This window comes from Mauremys reevesii, linkage group 3 (genome assembly GCF_016161935.1).
Source record: "Mauremys reevesii isolate NIE-2019 linkage group 3, ASM1616193v1, whole genome shotgun sequence".
Classification (NCBI taxonomy): Eukaryota; Metazoa; Chordata; order Testudines; family Geoemydidae; genus Mauremys; species Mauremys reevesii.
Window position 1 is genome coordinate 77747772 of NC_052625.1, and position 20567 is coordinate 77768338.

The following is a 20567-nucleotide window of genomic DNA, read 5'->3' on the forward strand; positions in this document are numbered from 1 at the left end:
CCTAAACATGTGACATTTCCTGAATTTACCATGGTTGCTCTGTGATTTATTTATTTTTAATAGAAAAGGCCATGACAAATCTGCAGCCTTGATCATGATACAAAATTAAAGCACTGTTAGCTCATTTCAAAATGAGTCAGTGCTCCCTTTTGCCAGAGCTGGTAATTGGAAAAGAAAGGGTGCTCCCCGGAAAGCCTTTTTACATGGAAGAGGGAGAACTGAAAGAGCCTAAAGCCACTACTTATGTTTATGAATCAATTTGATTTTTTCCAGTTACATTCTTCAGTTAGCATGGATGGCCTGAGGTGGAAATTACCCCTCAGAAGGAAGATAGTGCTCACTGTGAACCTTTAAGGGTAGGGTATTTTCATTAATGCTATTTATAGATCAAATTCCAGCCTGCAGAAGTTTTTAGGGTGAGCATGCTGAAACATCTCCCTCATACCCCACAAAATAATGTCAAGGGCACGTTAGTCCTGCAACTTTTATCTTTCACAGAAATGAGTTGCTCTGAAGAATTTTGCTCCCTGTTCTAGTGATTGTAACTTTATGAATAAAATGTAAGCCAGGTCACAAGCGATGGGCATGCCTGTTCCTTCTCCTCCCCTACCACTTCTCAATGCATGTCCCCCAACACAAAGTACTCTGCTCTTCTATCTCAGAGTAGAAAAACGATTTCCCTCAAAGGCGGTGCTCTTAAATTCTGCCCCCGAGCCACCATTCACAATAGATTGTGCAGATGTTCCAAATGTGATCATGCATGTTCTCCGAGTTCCTTTGGCTCAGCTCCCTTGCAGTGGGGGCTAGAAACTCCCAAGCCTGTGGGCTGTGCTAGGTTTCTTGTGCTTCAGTGATGCTTGAATGCCCTGCTAGATATTTTGACCTTGGTTCCCCACTAGAGGGACTGAGGTGTGCTCTGGGCTGTACCAGTCTTCTTGCATTTGGCTCCTGGATTGGGGGCAGCCAATAGTACTTCCCTGCCACTCATACAATCCTGATGTGAAGATGAGCTGTAACTCACAGTTGGTACAGCTCTTTATAATATGATCGTCTCTCCCCTTTCTTACATAATTTGAGCAGTGAAACTGACAGTTTTCATAGTTTCATGATTTCATAGAGGTTAAGACCAGAAGGGACCAGTAGATCATTTAGATTGACCTCCTGTTCACCACAGGTCTTTAAATTTCATCCAGTTACCCCGGTACTGAGCCCAGTAACATTAATCAAACCAAAACATTTCAGTCCTCATCAGACTGAACAGTTCTGACAATTAAAGGGTTCTCACTGGGCCTCTGAATTAGCAACTATTGAAAAGACTGGGGCAAGTCACCCATTTCACAGGTACTGTATCAGGTTCTGAAACAGTGAACAGACACGCTGCATCACTTATCCTCAAAAACATGAACTGAGTGTATCTCAGCAACCATAGCAGCTAGAGACTTAATTTTGGTTGATGAAAGCTTGGAGGCCAGTGAACAAGAGGGCAGTGTGGAAGTGGTGCTGCCACATCATACTGCCGCACACTGGTCCAGTCCAAGTCCTGAGTCCCATGGCATATCATCTATTCAAATGGCAAGATAAAACAGAAATATCATGGGCAACATGACTGTTTATCTCCCTGGGGAATTTCCAGATGCAGGATATCAGTATTGTAACAGCTCAGCCGCTTCCCTTGGACCCCCTTGTGGCCAGGGATGGTAGTGCAGTGTCTTATCTCAGTTTCCCCCTCTTGGTTCCTCAGTAATGCACAAAGAGGCTTTCACAAGTCCAGTAATAGCTCTTGTTGGGGATTTTATAAAACATAAAGTTCCAAAATAAACAAAAAAAGGTCCTTGAACCCAGCTGTAATCCCTGAGGAGCTGCCTCTTCCCTAAACCTCAGGAAAAGACACAAGGCCTGGTCTGGCTTCTTTGTCTTCTCCCCAAAAGGGAAACCAAACTTCTAGCTGCTTCTTTCTACCCAGCCCCAACTTCAGGGACCACTACAGGAGACATCATCTTTCCTTGCAGCTTCACTCTATAATCTCTTCCTTTGGCTACCCACAGCCTCTGTTTTTCTACATCCTCAGAGGCCTGGTTTAGTCATGTGCATTCTCTCCACCTGGAGAGGCAAATCAACTGCATCACAGCTGAGAACTATCTCCTTTTAGAAGGGCCAGCCACCCTGTGACAAGTACATTATTTATAAATGTATAGGGTGCCGCTGGTTACCTTATAGTACCTTTCAGTCCTTAAGTATCACCCCATTGTCCATAATCCTGATCTTGAGGTTGGCACATAACGGGCTGTGCAACATTTGGGGGTTTGCTCGGAGAGGGTCCATGCAAATGCTTTCTGTTCTTTCAGTTTCCATTTGTACACATCCTTCAAGTTTTGCTTTGAGCGTTTGGGTTCATTTGTAGCAAAAAACTCGAAGCAAAGTTTGACTGAAACCACCAATTTTGTCTGGTTTAATCATGTGAAACTATCAAATTTCATATGTGGTTTCCACGAGAAATCATAAATTGCCTCAGGCCTGCTGGTAACAACCTGAGCTCACAGAAAGGTGAGCTTGGTTTAAGCATTCTGTTTGTAACAAACCCCCAAACCAGGGGAAACATTAGGTAGTTTTATTACAAACATAATGAGCCCCTTTGCCAAAGTGTCTGATACTATTAGAGAGCATGGGGAAGTTTTCTTTACATGTATGCTCTGTGAAGGTGGGTTTTATTAATCTTTTTCCTATCTTGAAATCACATTATTTCTTGATCTATATAAACACAGGGCCTGAGAACACATCCTCTCACAGCTGCCTTGTTTATACAGTTGTGACATCATCACATCCTGGTTACTTTATCTTTAGTGGAAATTTTTTTAAACAGATTAAAAATAAAATGAGGAATTCAATATTCAGAAATAAGGACAAACCAAATCCAGTTAGTACAGATTCCAATATTACTAGAGCTTTGTCTACTCACAAATGTTGTACCTCTTTCACTATCCCATTACAAATAAATCGGCACAACCTCCCTAGCATGGATGTAGTTACAACGGATACAAATGTACTAATATCAGTACAAGCAGCAAAGAGTCCGGTGGCACCTTATAGATTAACAGACGTATTGGAGCATGAGCTTTCGTGGGTGAATACCCACTTCATCGGATGCATGTATTCACCCATGAAAGCTCATGCTCCAATACGTCTGTTAGTCTATAAGGTGCCACAGGACTCTTTGCTGCTTTTACAGACACAGACTAACACAGCTACCCCTCTGATACTTAATATCAGTACAGCTATTCTGTACCAGAAGGCAGTAGCGTAGCTAGCGGGGTTCAGCGGAAGCTGCCGCTTCCCCTCAGGGCGGCAGGCGCGGAAGTGGCGCCTGCCGGGCCGGAGCTGCCAGCAGTGCGGCTGGAGGAGCTGTGGGGCGGCAGGCCGGCGCGGAAGCAGGCCAAGCGCCGGGAGTAGGCCGGGGACAGGAGGCAGTGCAGGATGGAAGGTGAGCGGGTCGGGGGGTTGCAGTGCCTTGCACTGGGGGGTCCGACTGTCTGGGACGGGGGGGACGGGACCTTGTGGGTGGGGCCGGGCGGCACAGCCTGGGGATACCTGCAGAGCGCGCTGGGCAGGAGAGACTCTCCCGGGACCGCGGAGAGACGGGGGGGTATCCGCACCCCCGGGAAGCCCGCAGGAGTCCTGAGCCAGTCCCAGGATTAATCTGGGGGGGAAATGGGAGGAGCCAAGGGGGCGTGGCCAGAGGAGGAGCCAAGGGAGGGCACCTTTTTTATGTTTGCTCCCCCTACACTGAAAACCTGGCTACGCCACTGCCAGAAGGGGAATAACCTATACCAGTATGGGGCACACTAGGGATTACACCAATCTAGTGATACCTGTGTAAGAAAAAAGGAAGAAAAAATTCACATTTCTAACCACCATAGTTATTTATACACATACAAAAACTGTGTGGAGACCATGCCTAAATGTTTTGAATGTAATAGGAAAAAGGTAATGCATGTATGAAGCTATGTGTTGGGACAGTGTGTGCATGACTCAGGGTTTGTCAACACTACAAATGGTTTGCTCATATCACTAAACTGGTAGAGCTATGCTGGTAGAGCTCTGTAGTGTAGGTGCAGCGTATGCTGACAGAAGGAGCCTGCTAAAGTCACCTCCCTGAACAACATTAGCAGTGGCGGCAGAAACACACTTCTGTCGGCCTAGCTGCATCTACACTGGAGTCTTGGGACCGGCATGGCTATGTCAGCTAGGGGTTGAGGTTTTCTTCCCCGCACTCCTAGTTGACATCACTATATTGGCAAAACTGTGTAGTGTAGACTAAGCCTCAGACATATAGTACAGCTACTACGTACTTCAGAATGGAAAGTCTCTAATAACTACCCACTTTACACTGATGCATTTCTTAAATTACATAGAAAAAGGCATTACTGTAAATATCTGTAGTTGTGGAGGAAGTTTAAAGCTTCTGTTCCTCACCTTCAAAGACCTCTGCAACATTATCCTCGTTCACCTCTCTACCTTCATCTTCTCATCACCAGGCTTTGTGCGGCCTCTCTCTTTGCTACACATTTGTTCACTCTCTGTTCTCATCTTTGCACCTTCTGTGCCAGCTGGTCTCAGCCAAGTATCCTCTCTTTCTTCATTCAATTGTCTTCTCAAAAACTACCTGTTTCACACACTGTTCAACCAATATCCATGTATAGCTGTCTCCTCACCAAACCTTCCAATTACTGTATTAGTATTCCACCAAACAGCTCTTAAACTCCTGTTCCGGATTATTACTTATTGAGTTGTATCAATACCAAACCTGAATGTAAGCTTTCCAGGGCAGGAAAAATGTTATTTCTTTAATGGTTGGTATAGCACCATGTACTACCGAATGGTAGGGATGTGGACAAACCAAATAACTAGTCAGCAAATACTGTCTTGTTTTAATACAAAGTATAAATACAGTCATCCCTTCTGGCTTTATAATCTATGAGATTAGCATTCCAGGTAATTCCATTTTCTCAGCCTGAGTTGCCATTTTAGCTTGTAAACTCTTCAGGACAGAGCCTGCCTCTCTCACTCTGCTTGTACAGCAGTCAGAACAATGGGCTGCAATCCTGATTGAGGTCTCTGGCTACTGCCTCAATAGAAATTAATTAATTAATTACTTAATTAATCTCTCAGCTTCTTGGACATCCACCAGCACCTTATAATGAACCTCCTGATAATTCAGGACAATCCCTCCTGCCCCAGCAAGACACCAGCCATATCACTCAACATAAACACTCAGCCTTTACAACCTTACCTCTCTAAATTTCTGGAAACCCATCCAAGTGCCCCCCCCCCCACTAAGTCACCAGACTGAATCCATCCTCCCTGGCTCCTTGTCCTCTCAACTTTCTTCCTCCTCTTACCAAAACATGTAACTGACTCAAACACGCCCCCCCTCCCCCACACCTGTTGTCAGAACCTATGCTCTGACCAAGACACACATAATTGAACGCTCTCTTTCCTCACTTGGCACAACCTTCCCCTAACTATCCCTGAGCATTCAGCTGAACCCAAATATAAAAAGCTTCTACATGGACCTGTCAGTGAGTAGCCACACTGATCCATTCTGAATGCTTTCTACTCACATCTGATTAACAGTATTGAGTAGAATTGTATAAAAATGCAGATAGATAGATCTGATGATTATAATCTTGTCTAATGTCTCTGTAAATTAAAAGCCAACTGTTGTAATGATTGTTTTGTTTCTGATATTTACATGGCAAGGATCTGTAGACTTGTTAAAACTTCCTAAATAAATAAATACTTTAAAAAATTCAGGTGTTAAATGTTCCTAAATTACCAGCAGAAGTGGGCATCAAAACTATCATTTTAAACTATTTACTACAGGAAATGTTTGCATAGTTCTTACCGGTATTTAAGTAGTTCTGGAGAGTACTTTGACTTAGCTTTGAAAATCACCTGCAATAACGGGGAAAAAATTGCATCATTCGCAAAGTAAATACAAATGAACAAATACAGTATGATCCTGAGGAAAAAAACATCTTACATGTCACAGGTTATTAGGATTCATCAAATGTTTTTTGCACCTTCAGGTTATCTGCACTAGAAAATTTTGCCATTTAAACTATACCAAGTGGCAAAACCACCCTAATGCAGATACATGGGTATAACTTAGTCCAGTTCAGGAATCGGAACTAACTAGATCAGCAGAAGGCACCTTTATACTGGTATGACTATATCCACACTAGGACATATACTGGTATACGTATATTGGTAAATAATTATACCCCCTAACTAATATAATTATACTGGTGCAACTTTCTAGTGTAGACCAGCCGTTGTTGACATCTTGGGCCTGATTCTCATTTACATTAAGATCCCTTTACCTGGCAGTGTAGCATGGCCTTAAATTGGGTATAAATGTTTGCATCCACTTTAGGGACCCTGTAAATGCAAATCAGGCCAAGTGTATTCTACTGAAGTTTATTCAGTTCTCTCCAGTTACATCTTAACTGCCCAAAAGGGAGTGTTTTTACAGAGACATAGCTACGGGGCATTAGTTATCTTGCTGTAAAATCTGTTGTAATGGAATATATGAGCCCAAAGAGTCAAAGGTGTTAACATGACCCTGAGACTATCCAACATTAAACAGTTTTAAACATTATTCAGCATTTGGTATACAGAGACCTCAGCCTGCTTATTACCATGACAAACACACCATTACAATCTTTAAAACCTTTTATTAAAGATACAGAACAGAAGGAAAAACAGTTAAAGCATTTAAAATGTTAAATATTAAGTAAGGCCTTGTCTACACTATGCAGTTTTGTTGACAAAAGTCAGCTTTCTTTGACAAAACAGTGGAGGTATACACACTGAAATGTTCCTCCTGTCGATGTAACACCCGTGCTATGCCAACATAATAAAACCACCTCAACAAGTGGTATAAAGCTTTTTGCAACATAGTTAGAGCGATGCAGCATCAGTGTAGACACTCCACTCGGTTTTGTCGCCCTAATTGGCCTCCAGGAGGTATCCCACAATGCCCATCCTGAGCACTCTGGTCAGCACTTTGAACTCTGCTTCCCTGACGGTACTGAGCTATGCACCTGTCCCCGATTTAAAGGCCCAGACATTTTTAAAGTTCCTCTTCCTGTTTGCTCGGCATGCGCAGCTCATGTAGCATCTGCCCAGCTGATCAGGCTGGCTTTCTGCAGCAGACGCTCTCTTGCACAGAGCACACCAGAGCTGTTGGATCTGCTGAGTCTATAGGGAGAGGAGGCTGTGTAGTCGCAGCTTCGCTCCAGCCATAGGAATGTTGATACCTCTGGGCTGATTGCTGGTGGCATGCAGAAGGGGCACAAAAGGGACATGCAGCCGTGTTGTGCTAAAATCAAGGAGCTGCGGCAGGCATATCAGCAGGCAAGGGAGGCCAACCATTGCTTTGGTGTGGCACCGAAGACATGCTGCTTCTGTAAGTAGCTGCACACCATCCTCGGTAGCGACCCCACCTCCACTGCCAAGAGCTCTGTGGATACTTCAGCGGAGTTTGGAGGCAGCAGCCAGCAGACTCAGCCTCGGTGATGAAGTGGTGGATGAGGAAGTAGTGCTCAAAGATGATGTGGAGCAAATGGCAGGGTTGTCTGGTAGCGCGGCGAGTCAGGACCTCTTTTCCACTCTGGAGGGTCTAGCCAGTCCCAGCACTCCAGCTCTGGCATGCAGGAAAGGGGAGCTCCGGTAAATGCTCATTTTGCTTTGATACTTCATGGTCAGAGGAGATTGAGCTCTCACGTACTTTGTTATATAGCAGAAAAGGGATAAGGGACAGAAATTAACAACAGAGCCTATCCCTCTATGCTCTGGGTCCATGGCAGAAAAGTTTGTTAATGTACACAGGGCTGTCCCTGGAATCCTCCATAGTGATCTCTAGGAAACTTTCCTGTAGGTATTCTTCAATCTTCTGCCGAAGGTTCCTTGGAAGAACTGCCTTATTTCTCCCCTGACTATAGGAAACGTCGCTGCTCCTCCCAAAAAGTATTTCTGCAAGGACTAGAGTGGCACACAGGCAAGCTGCATATGGAGCCAATCTGAACCCACATGCATGCAAGAGATGCACACTTGCATCCTGGGTTACCCTTAGGAGTGAGCTATCGGGTTTGATTGCCCTAGCCTGTGGAAAAGGGTACCAATATTCAAAATAGTCTCCCTATCTGCTTGTAGTAACCCCCTTCGTGAGCCACTCTTTGTCCCTTCTTGCCCATTCCCCCATATCACCCCCCACCTCGAACTCACCATATTTGGGACTCGGGACGACTTGTGTTCTAGCCTAGGAACAGTGAGAAAGAAGTGTGTATAACTTTTGTGATTCACAGCTCTGAGCACACTCACAATACTGTGTCTATTTACTGTTTCTTTGGCTTCTGCAGATGTGCCCTTGAGGACCTCCTCCTCCACACCAGCGTAGCGCCTCTGTCAGATGAGGCGGTGAACAAAGAGGATATGTTTCATGAAGTGCTGTAGTCAATAGATACAGCACATAGCGAAACAAAAGCAGAGGGAGACAATTAATGAAAAACTCAGCTTGAATAGCCTGGAAAGGATTTAGGAACAGGAGAGGATGATAAAGCTCCTGGAGAGCTAGACAGAGATAATTAAGTCCCTCATTCACCCTGCAATCTGAGCACATCCAGGCACAACTCCCCCTGCAGCCACTACAAAACTCTGCTCCATGCCCTCCCCAAATTCCCACACTGCGTTCCTTGCGTGTACCCCATGCACTCCATGCATAGGGATTGGTTTCCTAATGAAAGCTGGAATTACACACAGCTGTGAGAGCCCTAACCGCGAGACTGTTCCTCATTGTCATGTCCCCTGTTTGACCAAAATTGTGGTTTTTTCCTGTTATTAAAGTGAAATCTTTGAAATAAAATGAGTCTTTATTTTTGAAATACACATATTGATCAGTGCTAACACTGAAACACAGCGGTTATAGGTAGGAATATTTGCTCACTACAATTAACACTCAGGAAGCAAGCACTACAGAGGTAATTCAAGGCAGCAAATAATCATTGTCAAAATGCTCATTCAAAGTCTCCCTGATTTGAATAGCCTCTTGCTGCGCACCCTAATTGTCCTTGTATCTGGCTCCTCTAAATCAGGAACCAGTTGGTCAGCCTCTGCAGTCCATCCCTGGAGAAACTTTTCCCTCTTCACTTTGAAAATATTATGTAGAGTACAGCTGGCCCCAATGACCATCGGAATATTACCAGCAAAAAAGACAGCATCAGCAGCCTTTTATTTGGCTAAAGGCACTTCCAATGGTCATTCAGCACCTGCTGAGCCTGTTGCTGAAGTGCTCCTTGCTGCTGTCTAGGTTCCCAGAGTCAGGCTTCGTGAGCCATGGAAGCAAGGCATAGGTGGGGTCTCCAAGGATCACTATGGGCATTTGAACATCTCCCATTGGATTCTTCTGGTCTGGAAAGAAAGTCCCAGTGTGCAGCTTTCTATACACGCCAGTGTTCCTAAAGATGCATGCATCATGCACCTTTCCTGAGTACTCCGGCACTGATGTCAGTGAAATGGCCCTGATGATCCACCAGCACCTGCAAGAGAAGTAGCCTTTTTGGTTGATATACTCCAGTGTAAGATGGTCGAGGGACAAAATTCAGATATGTGTTCCATCTATCGTCCCGCTGCAGTGAGGGAATCCCATTGCCTCAAAGGCATCAATTATTTCCTGCACATTACTAAGAGCCACGGTCCTTCTTAGCAGGAGGTGATTAATGGCCCTGTACACTTGCATCACCACAACCCCCTGCAGTGGACTTTCCAACCCCAAACTGATTCACGACTGAACAGTAGCAGTCTGGAGTTGCAAGCTTCCACACAATGATGGCCACTTGCTTTTCCACAGTGAGGGCAGCTCTTATTCTGTTGTCCTTGCACCACAGTACTGGGGCGAGCTCCACACACAGTTCCAGGAAGGTGGATTTGCACATCTGAAAGTTCTGCAGCCACATCTTGTCATCCCATACAGGCATCATGATGTGATCCCCCCCCAGCACTCAGTGTTTGTTTCCCTAGCTCAGTATCGATGGTCCACCATGGCAAGCTGCTCCGTGAATGCCAGCAGAAATCTTAAATTATTTGTTTCCATGGCAAAGCAGGCATCAGCGAGTCACTGTTTGTTTGGCAGCACGTGAAATATTGCAGGACCAGCCGCATTGTATTCGTAAGGCTCGTTACCAGACTGATCAGCAGCTCAGGATCCCTGCTGTCAGGCAGAGGCAGCAGGCACACAGTTTACAAGGGCAGTTGAAAAATGGTGCAACACAAAGTAGGAAGCCCATGGAATGATGGGACGGAAAGCACATCCCCATGATGTACCACGATCCATTCCCAGAGCTCCCAGTGGCAGAGGGTAGTGAGTTGCACAATAGTGAGTTGCTACCCATAATGCAACACTCTCTCTGTTGATGCAAGAGCAATAACTGTGGACACTCTCTGCTGACACAAGGAGCATTGTGTGGACGTGCACAACCAATGTTAATAAAGCAATTTATGACTGTCGATGTAACTTAAGTTGACTTGTCTCTGTAGTGTAGACATGGCCTAAGACTTTCATTTTAACAACTTTCCTTGTTCCCTTTAGCTGGAGAGAGTCTTTAGAAGGAACAAAACTCTTGTCTGACAGTCTCAAATAACATTATTTAAAAAACAAATATCCCACACACTTTTAACAGATTCATGATTATAAAAAATGGCATGGAAGCATCATTAGTATTTCACAGGTTAAAATGTTTTCTAAGTAAACCCAATTTGTAAGGGGGATTTTAAACTCAGCTTCCTTGCCATGGACTGAAAAGGAACCTACTCACCACTTAAAAAAAAATCTTTAATTATGTTGCATGTTTTAGTGTGGGTGATTTGCTTTTAAAACCATTTTTCGCCCACTGGTCTTTTCTTTTCCATTTCACTAGAATTACTTTTTCCATGTGCTTTAAATATAGCTGAAATAATATTTGCTGTTTTTTATTTTACAGCTATTTACAGAATATCACTCTTATAATAGAAAATGTCTTCATCTGTGCACTAGCCTCCTCTTCACTGGAGATGGTTATTGTTGAGTTAAAGCCAGTAGCCGGAGCCTGGATTTTCAATAGGCCCTACAAAAATAATAGCTAATTTAAAATCTGAAAGTCTGGAGAATTTTCTGCAACAGTTTCTAATATTTTTAAAGTCAGTCAAATGTCTAGGCTGCCTACAAACCCAGGCACTATCCCTTATAGTAGTGTCATAATATTCTGTGGTCAATTATCAAAGCACCCCTAATAATATGTACTCAAAGGACTTAAGAAACAGGTTTTATGTTGTTTTATTTTACTTGCAGCTTAAAGGAGATAAACAAAAAGCTTATGCCCGGTTTTGCCTCTCTGTGATGTATAAACAAGGCCCAATAGGTTTTTTGTGGGGAGTCAGGGGTAAATTGTTTTCTTGCATGCTTTTTGCACTAGAAATTCAGCCTTTTTTTATCCCATTTATCCTGGAAGGATCAAGACACTGCAGAGATCAGGCAAGTGACATCTAACTAAGGGGCCGATTCTGCAACCCTTACTCACATGGAGTAGCACTTACAGAAGTATTACCATTGATTTCAATAGGACTAGTTTCATGGGCAAAGTAGTATTCAATGTAAGTGTTAAGACCTGATGTAAAGAGCTGTTACAGAGTTGTAGATTGTCCTAATTAGCTTTGGTTCCCCTACAAAAAACCGGTTGCAGAATTTACCAAGAGTAGATGCTGCAGGGCAGTAAGTATAGATGAAAGAGTGCTAAAGGGGCTTGTGTTGGATTCACTGTACATTTTAGTGCAGCTGCATCTGAATTTTATCAGAGATCAGTGATTTTTATTCAAACTGTTTAAAACTATGCTAGGGAAATGTGTAACTGTTTCTCTGCATTACTGCAGCTCCCAGGGTGCCAATAATAATAGAAGATGTAGTGTAAGGGCATAGGCATTCTTACCATCATGTCACCAAAGCAGAAAAACAGAGAGTCTGAGTCTGCCATGCTTACTCACATTGGGTAGAAGCAGCAAAGAGTCCTGTGGCACCTTATAGACTAACAGACATATTGGAGCATGAGGTAGTATCTTACTCCATGAATAGCCCCATTGAAATTAATGCAGCTCGTCACAGAGTAAGGTACTCTTCAGTGTGGGTGGGAGTATCAGAATCTGGCCCTTACAGATTTTCCCAGTGGAGATGCATCTTTTTGTTGTTAACACTTGTTTAACTCAAACACCCTACAAGCAGTTGGAAGAAAAGGTCAGCTTGTTAAAGCTTCAACAGCCCCTCCCCTTCCATGAAGGACTAAGAAAGCTCCTACTTAACATCTGAGTCATCCAAGGTCTTTCAGCAGAATGGGGAAAGCCAGGCTAGAACAGACGGGAAAGCAAGTAGAAAAGAGATCCTTTAAAAAAAATTCTTCAGACTATCCCCAAGAGGCCAGGAGAATGGCAAAAAGGAAAACTCTGCTTGTGATCTTCATTACTGCTTTTCCCATGCCTAAAAAAGTTGTTGTTTTTTTTCTTAACAGATTTTTTCCTACTGATTGTTCTTTACATTATAAATACCCTGCCTTGTTTCCTTGGTTTTTTCCCTGAAAGACTGAAGATCTAGGATGAGAATCTCTCCCTGCTCTGGCCCTTTTACCCCAGTGTAAGAGCTGGAGACAGTGATTTCCCTACACGCCCCCCGAATTTCCCCAACCCCCCCCCCCAGTTTTGTGAACTAGTTACATGCCAATTTAGTGACTGTTTGGAAATTTGAATTGAAATTGAAACATTAATATACACTTTAAAAGCATATACAGTGTATGATAAAATACGTGTATCTGAAAAAGTATAATATATTTGAAAAGTATGAACATAGACTAGCTTCCTTATACAGCTGTTGTTTTTTATGACAATGTCAGTGCATTCATTTCGGTGATGTTGGCCAACCTAATAGTTTCAAATGATGATTTGTAAGCAAAGTGTAAATGAGCTCTCCCTGACAGCTAGTGATGAGCTGGGGTTGGGGGGAAAGGCTTCAGGACCAGATTGTATTTACATTCGCACCTAATCTACCTAGGTATCCAGCAAACAGAGCTGTGTTTCCCAAGTGATAGATTTTGGCTGGGGTTGGGTTACAAATAACTTGAATGCAGGTGTTGGGGGGGAGGGAGAAAAGAAATGTTGTTGTTCTTATTGTATGAGTAAAGGGCAGTAGAACTGTACTTAGCCTGTGCTGATTGAGGGCATCAAGAGAGAGGGTGGGAACCTGTCCCTCTCCACTGTTTAAAGACAGAGCTGATTAGGCTCCATAGATAGTCTTTTGTTCTGTTAAGTGACCACTGCAGCTGAATCACTGATAATCAGCTCTAAGTGCTTAGTCCTGCTGTGGGGACAATGTTTCTGTGGAAGAGATGGCCCAGACTGCACTAGCAGCGAGGTTCCCCCACTAAGAGCTCAGCTGAAATCACTGAGAACTGGGTGGAACCTCAAGAGACCAACTCGCAGAGGTCACAGTGGCAGGTGGCAGCAGAAGGTGACTGTGCAGGGCCATTGGCAACAGAGTGGTGGAGTGAACGGTGGCACAACGAACAGCCATGGCCAGAGCGAACAGTGAGCAGCTGGAGGAACGAGCAAGGTGCCTTCTTGCCCCCCACCTGGGAGGTGTACTCACATGAAAACACCTCTGAACTCTGAGTCTCCACTGACCAAGGACAACACCAGTGAGTGGGGTGCGGTGGAGGGAAAAGTGAGGGGCACGTTAAATAACATTTGTTTGTTGGACTATATTTTAGTGACTTTGCTCCAGAATGCTAGATTTGTGACTGGGAGTGGAAACTGATATAAATATGTTTCCTAGTAGGCCAAGATTTTTAAAATGCATTATTTGCCAAGGTTATCATCTCACATCATTGCTATCTTGAGAGGTCATTATGTTGGGGAGTTTCTGTACTAAACATTTTTATTATTATAATTAATTTTTACATAAGAATGGTCATACTGGGTCAGACCAATGATCCGTATAGCCCAGTATTCTGTCTTCTGACAGTGGTCAATGTCAGGTGCTTCAGAGGGAATGAACAGAACAGGTAATCATCAAGTGATCCATCCCCTGTTGCCCATTCCCAGCTTCTGGTAAGCAGGCTAGGGATACTCAGAGCATGGTGTTGCATCCCTCTCCATCCTGGTTAATAGCCTGGCCAGGAATTTATCTAGTTCTTTTTTTAATCCTGTTATAGTTTTGGTCTTCACAGCATCCCCTGGCAAAGAGGTCCACGGGTTGACTTTATGTTGTGTGAAGAAGTACTTCCTTTTGTTTTTTTAAAACCTGCTGCCTATTAATTTCATTGGGTGATTGCTAGTTCTTGTGTTATGTGAAGGATTAAATAACAATTCCTTATTAACTTTCTTCACACCAGTCAAGATATTATAGACCTCTATCATATCCCCACTTAGTCGTCTCTTTTCTAAGCTGAAAATTCCCAGTCATTTTAATTTTTCCTCCTGTTTCATACCCCTAATCATTTTAATTGTCCATCTCTGTACCTTTTCCAATTCCAATATATCTTTTTGAGATGAGGTGACCAGATCTGCACACAGTATTCAAGATGTGCACGTACTATGGATTTATATGGAGGCAATATGATATTTTCTGACTTATTATCTATCCCTTTCTTAATGATTCTCAACATTCTGTTAGCTTTTTTGACTGCCGCTGCACATTGAGTGGGTGTTTTCAGAGAACTATCCACAATGACTCCAAGATCTCTTTCTTGAGTATTAACAGCTAAGTCAGACTCCCTCATTTTGTATGTATATTTGAGATTGTTTTCCAATGTGCATTACTTTGCATTTAACATTGAATTTCATCTGCCATTTTGTTACCGTCACCCCGTTTTGTGAGATCCCTTGGTAACTCTTCACAGTCTGCCTGGGTCTTAACTATCTTGAATAGTTTTGTATCATGTGCAAATTTTGATACCTCACTGCTTACCCATTTTTCCAGATCATTTATGAATATGTTAAAGAGTACTGGTCCCAGTACCGACCCCTGAGGGATACCACTATTTATCTCTCTCCATTCTGAAAACTGATAATTTATTCCTACCCTTTGTTTCCTATCTTTTAACCAGTTACTGATCCATGAGAGGACCTTCCCTCTTATCCCATGATGGCTTACTTTTCAAAAGTCAATTTAAATTAAATACATTTTTTTTAAAAAATTATATTTTTTTAGAAATCTAGACCCGTTATGTGTTTTGGCATAACTTGGATTATCCTTATGTTAAATTTGTATTCTAACAAAACATTTACTTTATTCATATCTCTTTTATATAGTTCATCGGCCCTGACACCCACCCACCCCTGTAAATTCGAACACCCCCCCCTAATTTCAATTCCTGGGGAAACCACTGGCTGGAGAGGTGTAAAGGGGTTCTAAAAGCCCCAGATCCAGCCAGGGAGAATTCTCCTACTGCAGGAGCTGGCAAAAACAGCAGCAGGTTCTCCTCTGAAGTCTTCACGCAAAGCCCAGTGTAGGGGGCATGCCAGTTGTGGGGCTGGGGCAGGAAGGGTAGAGCCGCAGTGCAGAGATTCTGGGAATCTCTGTGCCCATAGTCACCCAGGGAAAAGCTGTCATAACTTAGACAGGCCCAGCAAGAGTTGTGTACGTTACACCACAGGTCTCTCTGGCACCAGGCGTATCCCAGAATCAGGAGTATGCAAAGGTAGTTATAGCCACCTCTCACCCCCTGGGGTTGCAAATTGATGCAGCAGATAATCTCATTCCTAGAGCTTGTCTACAGTGGGGATATTTTCTATCCAGTTTTACCGTTGAAAATCAGGTTATCTGAAACAAGCTGATTAGAGCCACATTGTGAGGTGACCCAGCTCCTTTTTACTGAGCTGGATCCCAGGGAGGTGGGATAGCTCAGTGGCTTGCGCATTGGCTTGCTCAACCCAAGGTTGTGAGTTTAATCCTTGAGGGGGCCACTTAGGGATCTGGGGCAAAAATTGGTCCTGCTAGTGAAGGCAGGGGGCTGGACTTGATGACCTTTCAAGGTCTCTTCCAGTTCTAGGAGATTGGTATATCTCCAATTATTATTAGGGCTTGGCTACACTTGGGTTTGCAGCTGCTGGTTTTTGCTGCGGTCATCCAGCAGTGTAGGAGCAGCGCGCTGTGTGTGGCCCACACACAGCAGCTACCAGTGTGTGTGTGTTTGCAGCATTTCCAGCGCTGTTGGGGGGATGTGCATTTGGGCATCTATAGCAGCATCATCCAGGCCACAACGTGCTTTTCAAAAGAGGGGGTGGAGGGGGTCTAGTGTGAGGAGGAGGGGGGGAGAGAGAGAGGGATTTTTGAGGTGACACTGTGTGTTTAGCTTCCTGACTGAAAAAATTTCTCTGATTTTCTGACCTTACCCTTATCTTAACATTGCAAACAGCCTGAGCGACTCTCAGCTGTTTCCCCCTGCCTTTTTTTTTGATTGTTTACAGCCAGGTACAGATGATCACAGCAAACAGGAGCTTTGTTTGTTTTTTTTCAGCAGCAGCAGCAAGAGAGGAGCAGAGTCACAGCTGGGGACAACAGGAGGAGGATCTCATTTGATTTCACAGATTGATCACAGGCTGGCAGGCAGCAGCTGATAGCAGCGGAGAAACGGAGCTCCAAACGGAGGAGCAAAACAAACAAAACACAAACAACAGCACAAACAAAAAAACAAAGGGAAAATTTTTATTAAAGGATATCCTTATTCCTCCTTATTCTTCGAGGCTGCCTGTAAAGCGCTGTGTGTCCGCGCTGGTTGATGAGCAGCTGGATCCAGCGCGCTGCACCACTGGCACCCCAGCCAGCCCAGCCAGCCAGCCAGGCTGCCCAGCGCCAGGCAGGCTGTGCGTGTGCTGCAGTGTGTGGAATTGCAGCTTAGACCACACCTCACTCTGAGGGCTAGAGTAGGACTTGAGCGCTACATAGGCCTTGGGGGCTAGGCTTTTGCACAGGCCTGAAGTTCACCCTTCGTTATCAGTTCTCATTTCAGGGACCTGTGAAGTAGAGTGTCTTTTGCCCATCTTTGCACTTCCTCCTCTTCCTCCATGTTTCATGCGAGTTTGTCCTCACACCTTGAAAGCACATGGCAACACCCACTCCTGCCTATACGTTACCTTGTCCCACAGTATTTGTAATACAGCAGCCACCACCAATGCTGGTAGCAATGGCATAGATGCTAGTGCAGCCAGGGCTATTTACCATCAAGTTATGAACATTTGCTCAGTAAAAACACCCGAGCCCTGTTTATACCAGAACTTAGCACTTGTGCAGGTATTAATTTTTCTAATGTAGCCACCACATAGAGTGTAATGTTGTATGTCAGGACGATTGTCTTACATTTTACCACCTGTAGTGTTACTCCTGGGAAGCACTGGGTACATGTAAAGTGCTCTCTAAATGAATAAGTGCTGGGTAAAACTCTTTTTAAATTGTGTATTGATTTCTACTGCCTCTTTTTATTAATGAAAAGAACTTTCTGTCCCTTACTGGCTAGATTACATTGTAAAATTCTATATAAAATAATTAGATAACTTCCCTTGTTTTCCCCTCAGAGATAACATACACATTAATTAAAATTCCATTTAGGTTGTCACTTAAAGCTTTGCACTGGATTTTCCCTGCCCTCAGTTGCCTGAACCCTGCTTCTTGGTGGGCAATGGCAGCTGTGTGAGGCAGGGAAAACTTCCCAGTCAGGATACCAAGAGGAGAGGGGAAATGAGAAGTTGGTAGGACTGGATCTATCTAGCCATCCTCCCCTGGAGATGGAACCTCCCTCCACCTCACCACAGAGCCTCCTTCAAGTCATCCGCAATGCTTGGGAAGTGTCTGACCCTGATGGTTTATACTTATGATCTGCTAACCAGCTTTTTGTATGTGTCCTGGGAGTGAGGGGAGGTTTGGGCTTTCCAGCATCTCTCTAGGTCTGCTTGACATCATCCTCTCCACCCAACCTCTCTGCACCCAAACCTGTGTCCCCCACCCAAAACTTCTGTGCTGCAAGAACTACATTAGACTCCAAAACATAACAAAACAAAATGAAACATGCCACCCTACCCCTGAATTCCTCCCAAAGGAGTGGGGGGGGGAAGGGGCTAGCATCTCATCTGACCCATAGTCCATGTCTCTAAACTCAGACTTTGAAGGATTTCTTAGGCTCTTGTGACTGCCTTCAAAACCTCCAGACTTTTATTGGGTCAACCTTGTCAGTGACCACTGATCTACACCAGTGACCAGTGTAGATCAGAGGGACAGAGGAGAAATGAACCCCGACCAGGGAGTCTGCAAATAAGAAAGTTCTTGAATTCCAGGCCAACCCCTGTCTCAATTCAATTAAAGTAGGAAATATATTTGTTGCTGAGTTATACAATTGTTGATGTTTTTGAACAGCTAAAATAAACCTATGGGGTTGGGGAGGGGCAGATGTCAGGCAGGCAGAACTGCAGGTTTTGCAGATACCCCTTGGAGGCAGGAATGCATATTACCATATGGTAACTGATGCATCAGTTGCTCTAGCTCATATTGTGTAATTATTTGCAGGCATCCTGCTATTGTTTTACAAAAGTAATATCTCTGCTGTTTGTTTTGTTCTTACATTAACCTGACACGTAGTTTCATAGCTTCCAAGCAGAGGAAGCTTTACTCTTAAGGAGTGGGTTATATTATTTCCTAGCTTTAGAAGACCAATGAATGGACACAGAAGCAGGATCTTTGTCTTCCTTACTGGAAACATGTGCACTTCCCGCAGCAGTTAGTTTTGGAAGAGAAGTGATCCTTGCTATTACACATGCTTTCTTCTAGCACCCTTTACTACTATGCCATATCTAGGGCATCAAAAGCCCCGCACAGTAAAAGTCTGTGTACTCCCAAGCGGAAGCCAGCACTCAACCCCAAGGACCCCAGTCAGTGTCACTCAAAATCTTGATTATCTGTAACTGCTTTTCTCACTGGTCCAGCAGGTTTAACAACCTCCCCCACCGCATTACAATTCCTTTGGGGTTTTTTATTGCTGCAGGTGACACTTAAAGCTCAGGAAAACCCCTGCTGTGCTGGTGCCAGCCACTATGTCTCATTTTATCTAAGGCACAGTTGAGGACTTATTTATAAAGGGTCCTTACTCCTGAAAAAGAGCTCAGCATAAGCTTGACTCTCTGACCAACGGAAGCTGGTCCAACAAAGGGCATTACCTCACCCACCTTGTCTCTCTCACTCCAAAAGACAGCAGTAGCTGCTAACTCCCCATCAAGTTCAAAGGCATCTCTTATTTTGCAAATTATTTTTAAGCACTTACCAATTAAATCAGTTTTGTTGTTCAGCTGGAAGGATTTAGGAATATTCTTTCCCTCCCACCCCCTCATTTAAAAGGAGAACATTTACAAGCTTCACATCTTTATTGCTTCTGCTAGCTACCTTCTTTTCTTCTCACTAAATAACAGTTGGCTTTCATGCAGTGAGGCACAGCTGCACTCTACTTTTGCGGGGCGGTGAAAGTTGTCTCTGAACAGGTTTGTGAAGTTAAAGCGATTATTGAAAACAAATTCTCTCTCCCCACCCCTTTCACACTAGTTCTTGCTTGTCTGCTGTGGAAACATAGGTGTACGTAAAAAAGACAATCTCGACAACATGTTTAATTATAGGACAAGCCATCTCCCTATCGGTTGGAAGCAAAGAACTAATAAAAGTGAACTAAAAATGTATAAATTTGTTCCATGTATTAGGTTATATTCCCACAATGGCTGTGCTTATGTTTCTAATCTCAACTCCTTGTTTTAGCTGGGTGGAGCCTTATTACAAGTGGGACTTTCCATGGGATTAACTAGCACGGAAGCAAACAGCAATAAATACAGTAATTATTTGCTTGTCTCTAGCACCTTTCAATCATTACTCGTAAAGTCCTTTGCAAATATAATTTTTAAAGCCTCCCAACACCAGGTCAGTATTATACTCCTTTTACAGAGGGGCAAAGTAAGGCTTAGAGAGTTTGTGACTTCCTCATGGTGACACAGCACAATTGATGTCAAGATTAGAACCCAGGAGCCTTAACTTTGTCCCCTCCTTTAAGCACTACAATCTAGTGCAGCGGTTCTCAAACTTCATTGCACCGTGACCCCCTTCTGACAACAAAAATTACTACACGACCCCAGGAGGGAAGACCGAGTCTGCCCGAGCCCTGCGGCTCCAGGTGGGGGTGCAAAGCTGAAGCCTAAGGCCCTGGGCGGGGGGCCTGTAACCTTAGTCCTGGGTGATGGGGCTTGGGCTTCAGACTTGCTGGGGCCCAGGGCCAACACCAGCCTCACAGCCCACTTTGGGGTCCAGACCCACAGTTTGAGAACCCCTGGTCTAGTGGATCTCAATCTATTTACCTTTGTGGGCCCCATATGCAGCTCCCTATGTATTATGTGGGCTGCATCTACACAACATATATACTACTTGTATGGCCCTGAGGATGTCACATGGGCTGCAGCTGTGTGCTGAT

The 20567-nt window shown here is 44.0% G+C and overlaps 1 protein-coding gene across 1 annotated transcript in view; it reads right to left on the bottom strand.

The window, feature by feature from the left end:
* The window catches only part of GPR137B (G protein-coupled receptor 137B), a 42254-nt gene that overhangs the window by 19646 nt on the left and 2041 nt on the right, over positions 1 to 20567 (bottom strand). Inside the window, exon 2 of the mRNA XM_039532467.1 lies at positions 5903 to 5952. Coding sequence (XP_039388401.1) covers positions 5903 to 5952 — 50 coding nt within the window. The remainder of the gene's footprint in view (positions 1 to 5902; positions 5953 to 20567) is intronic.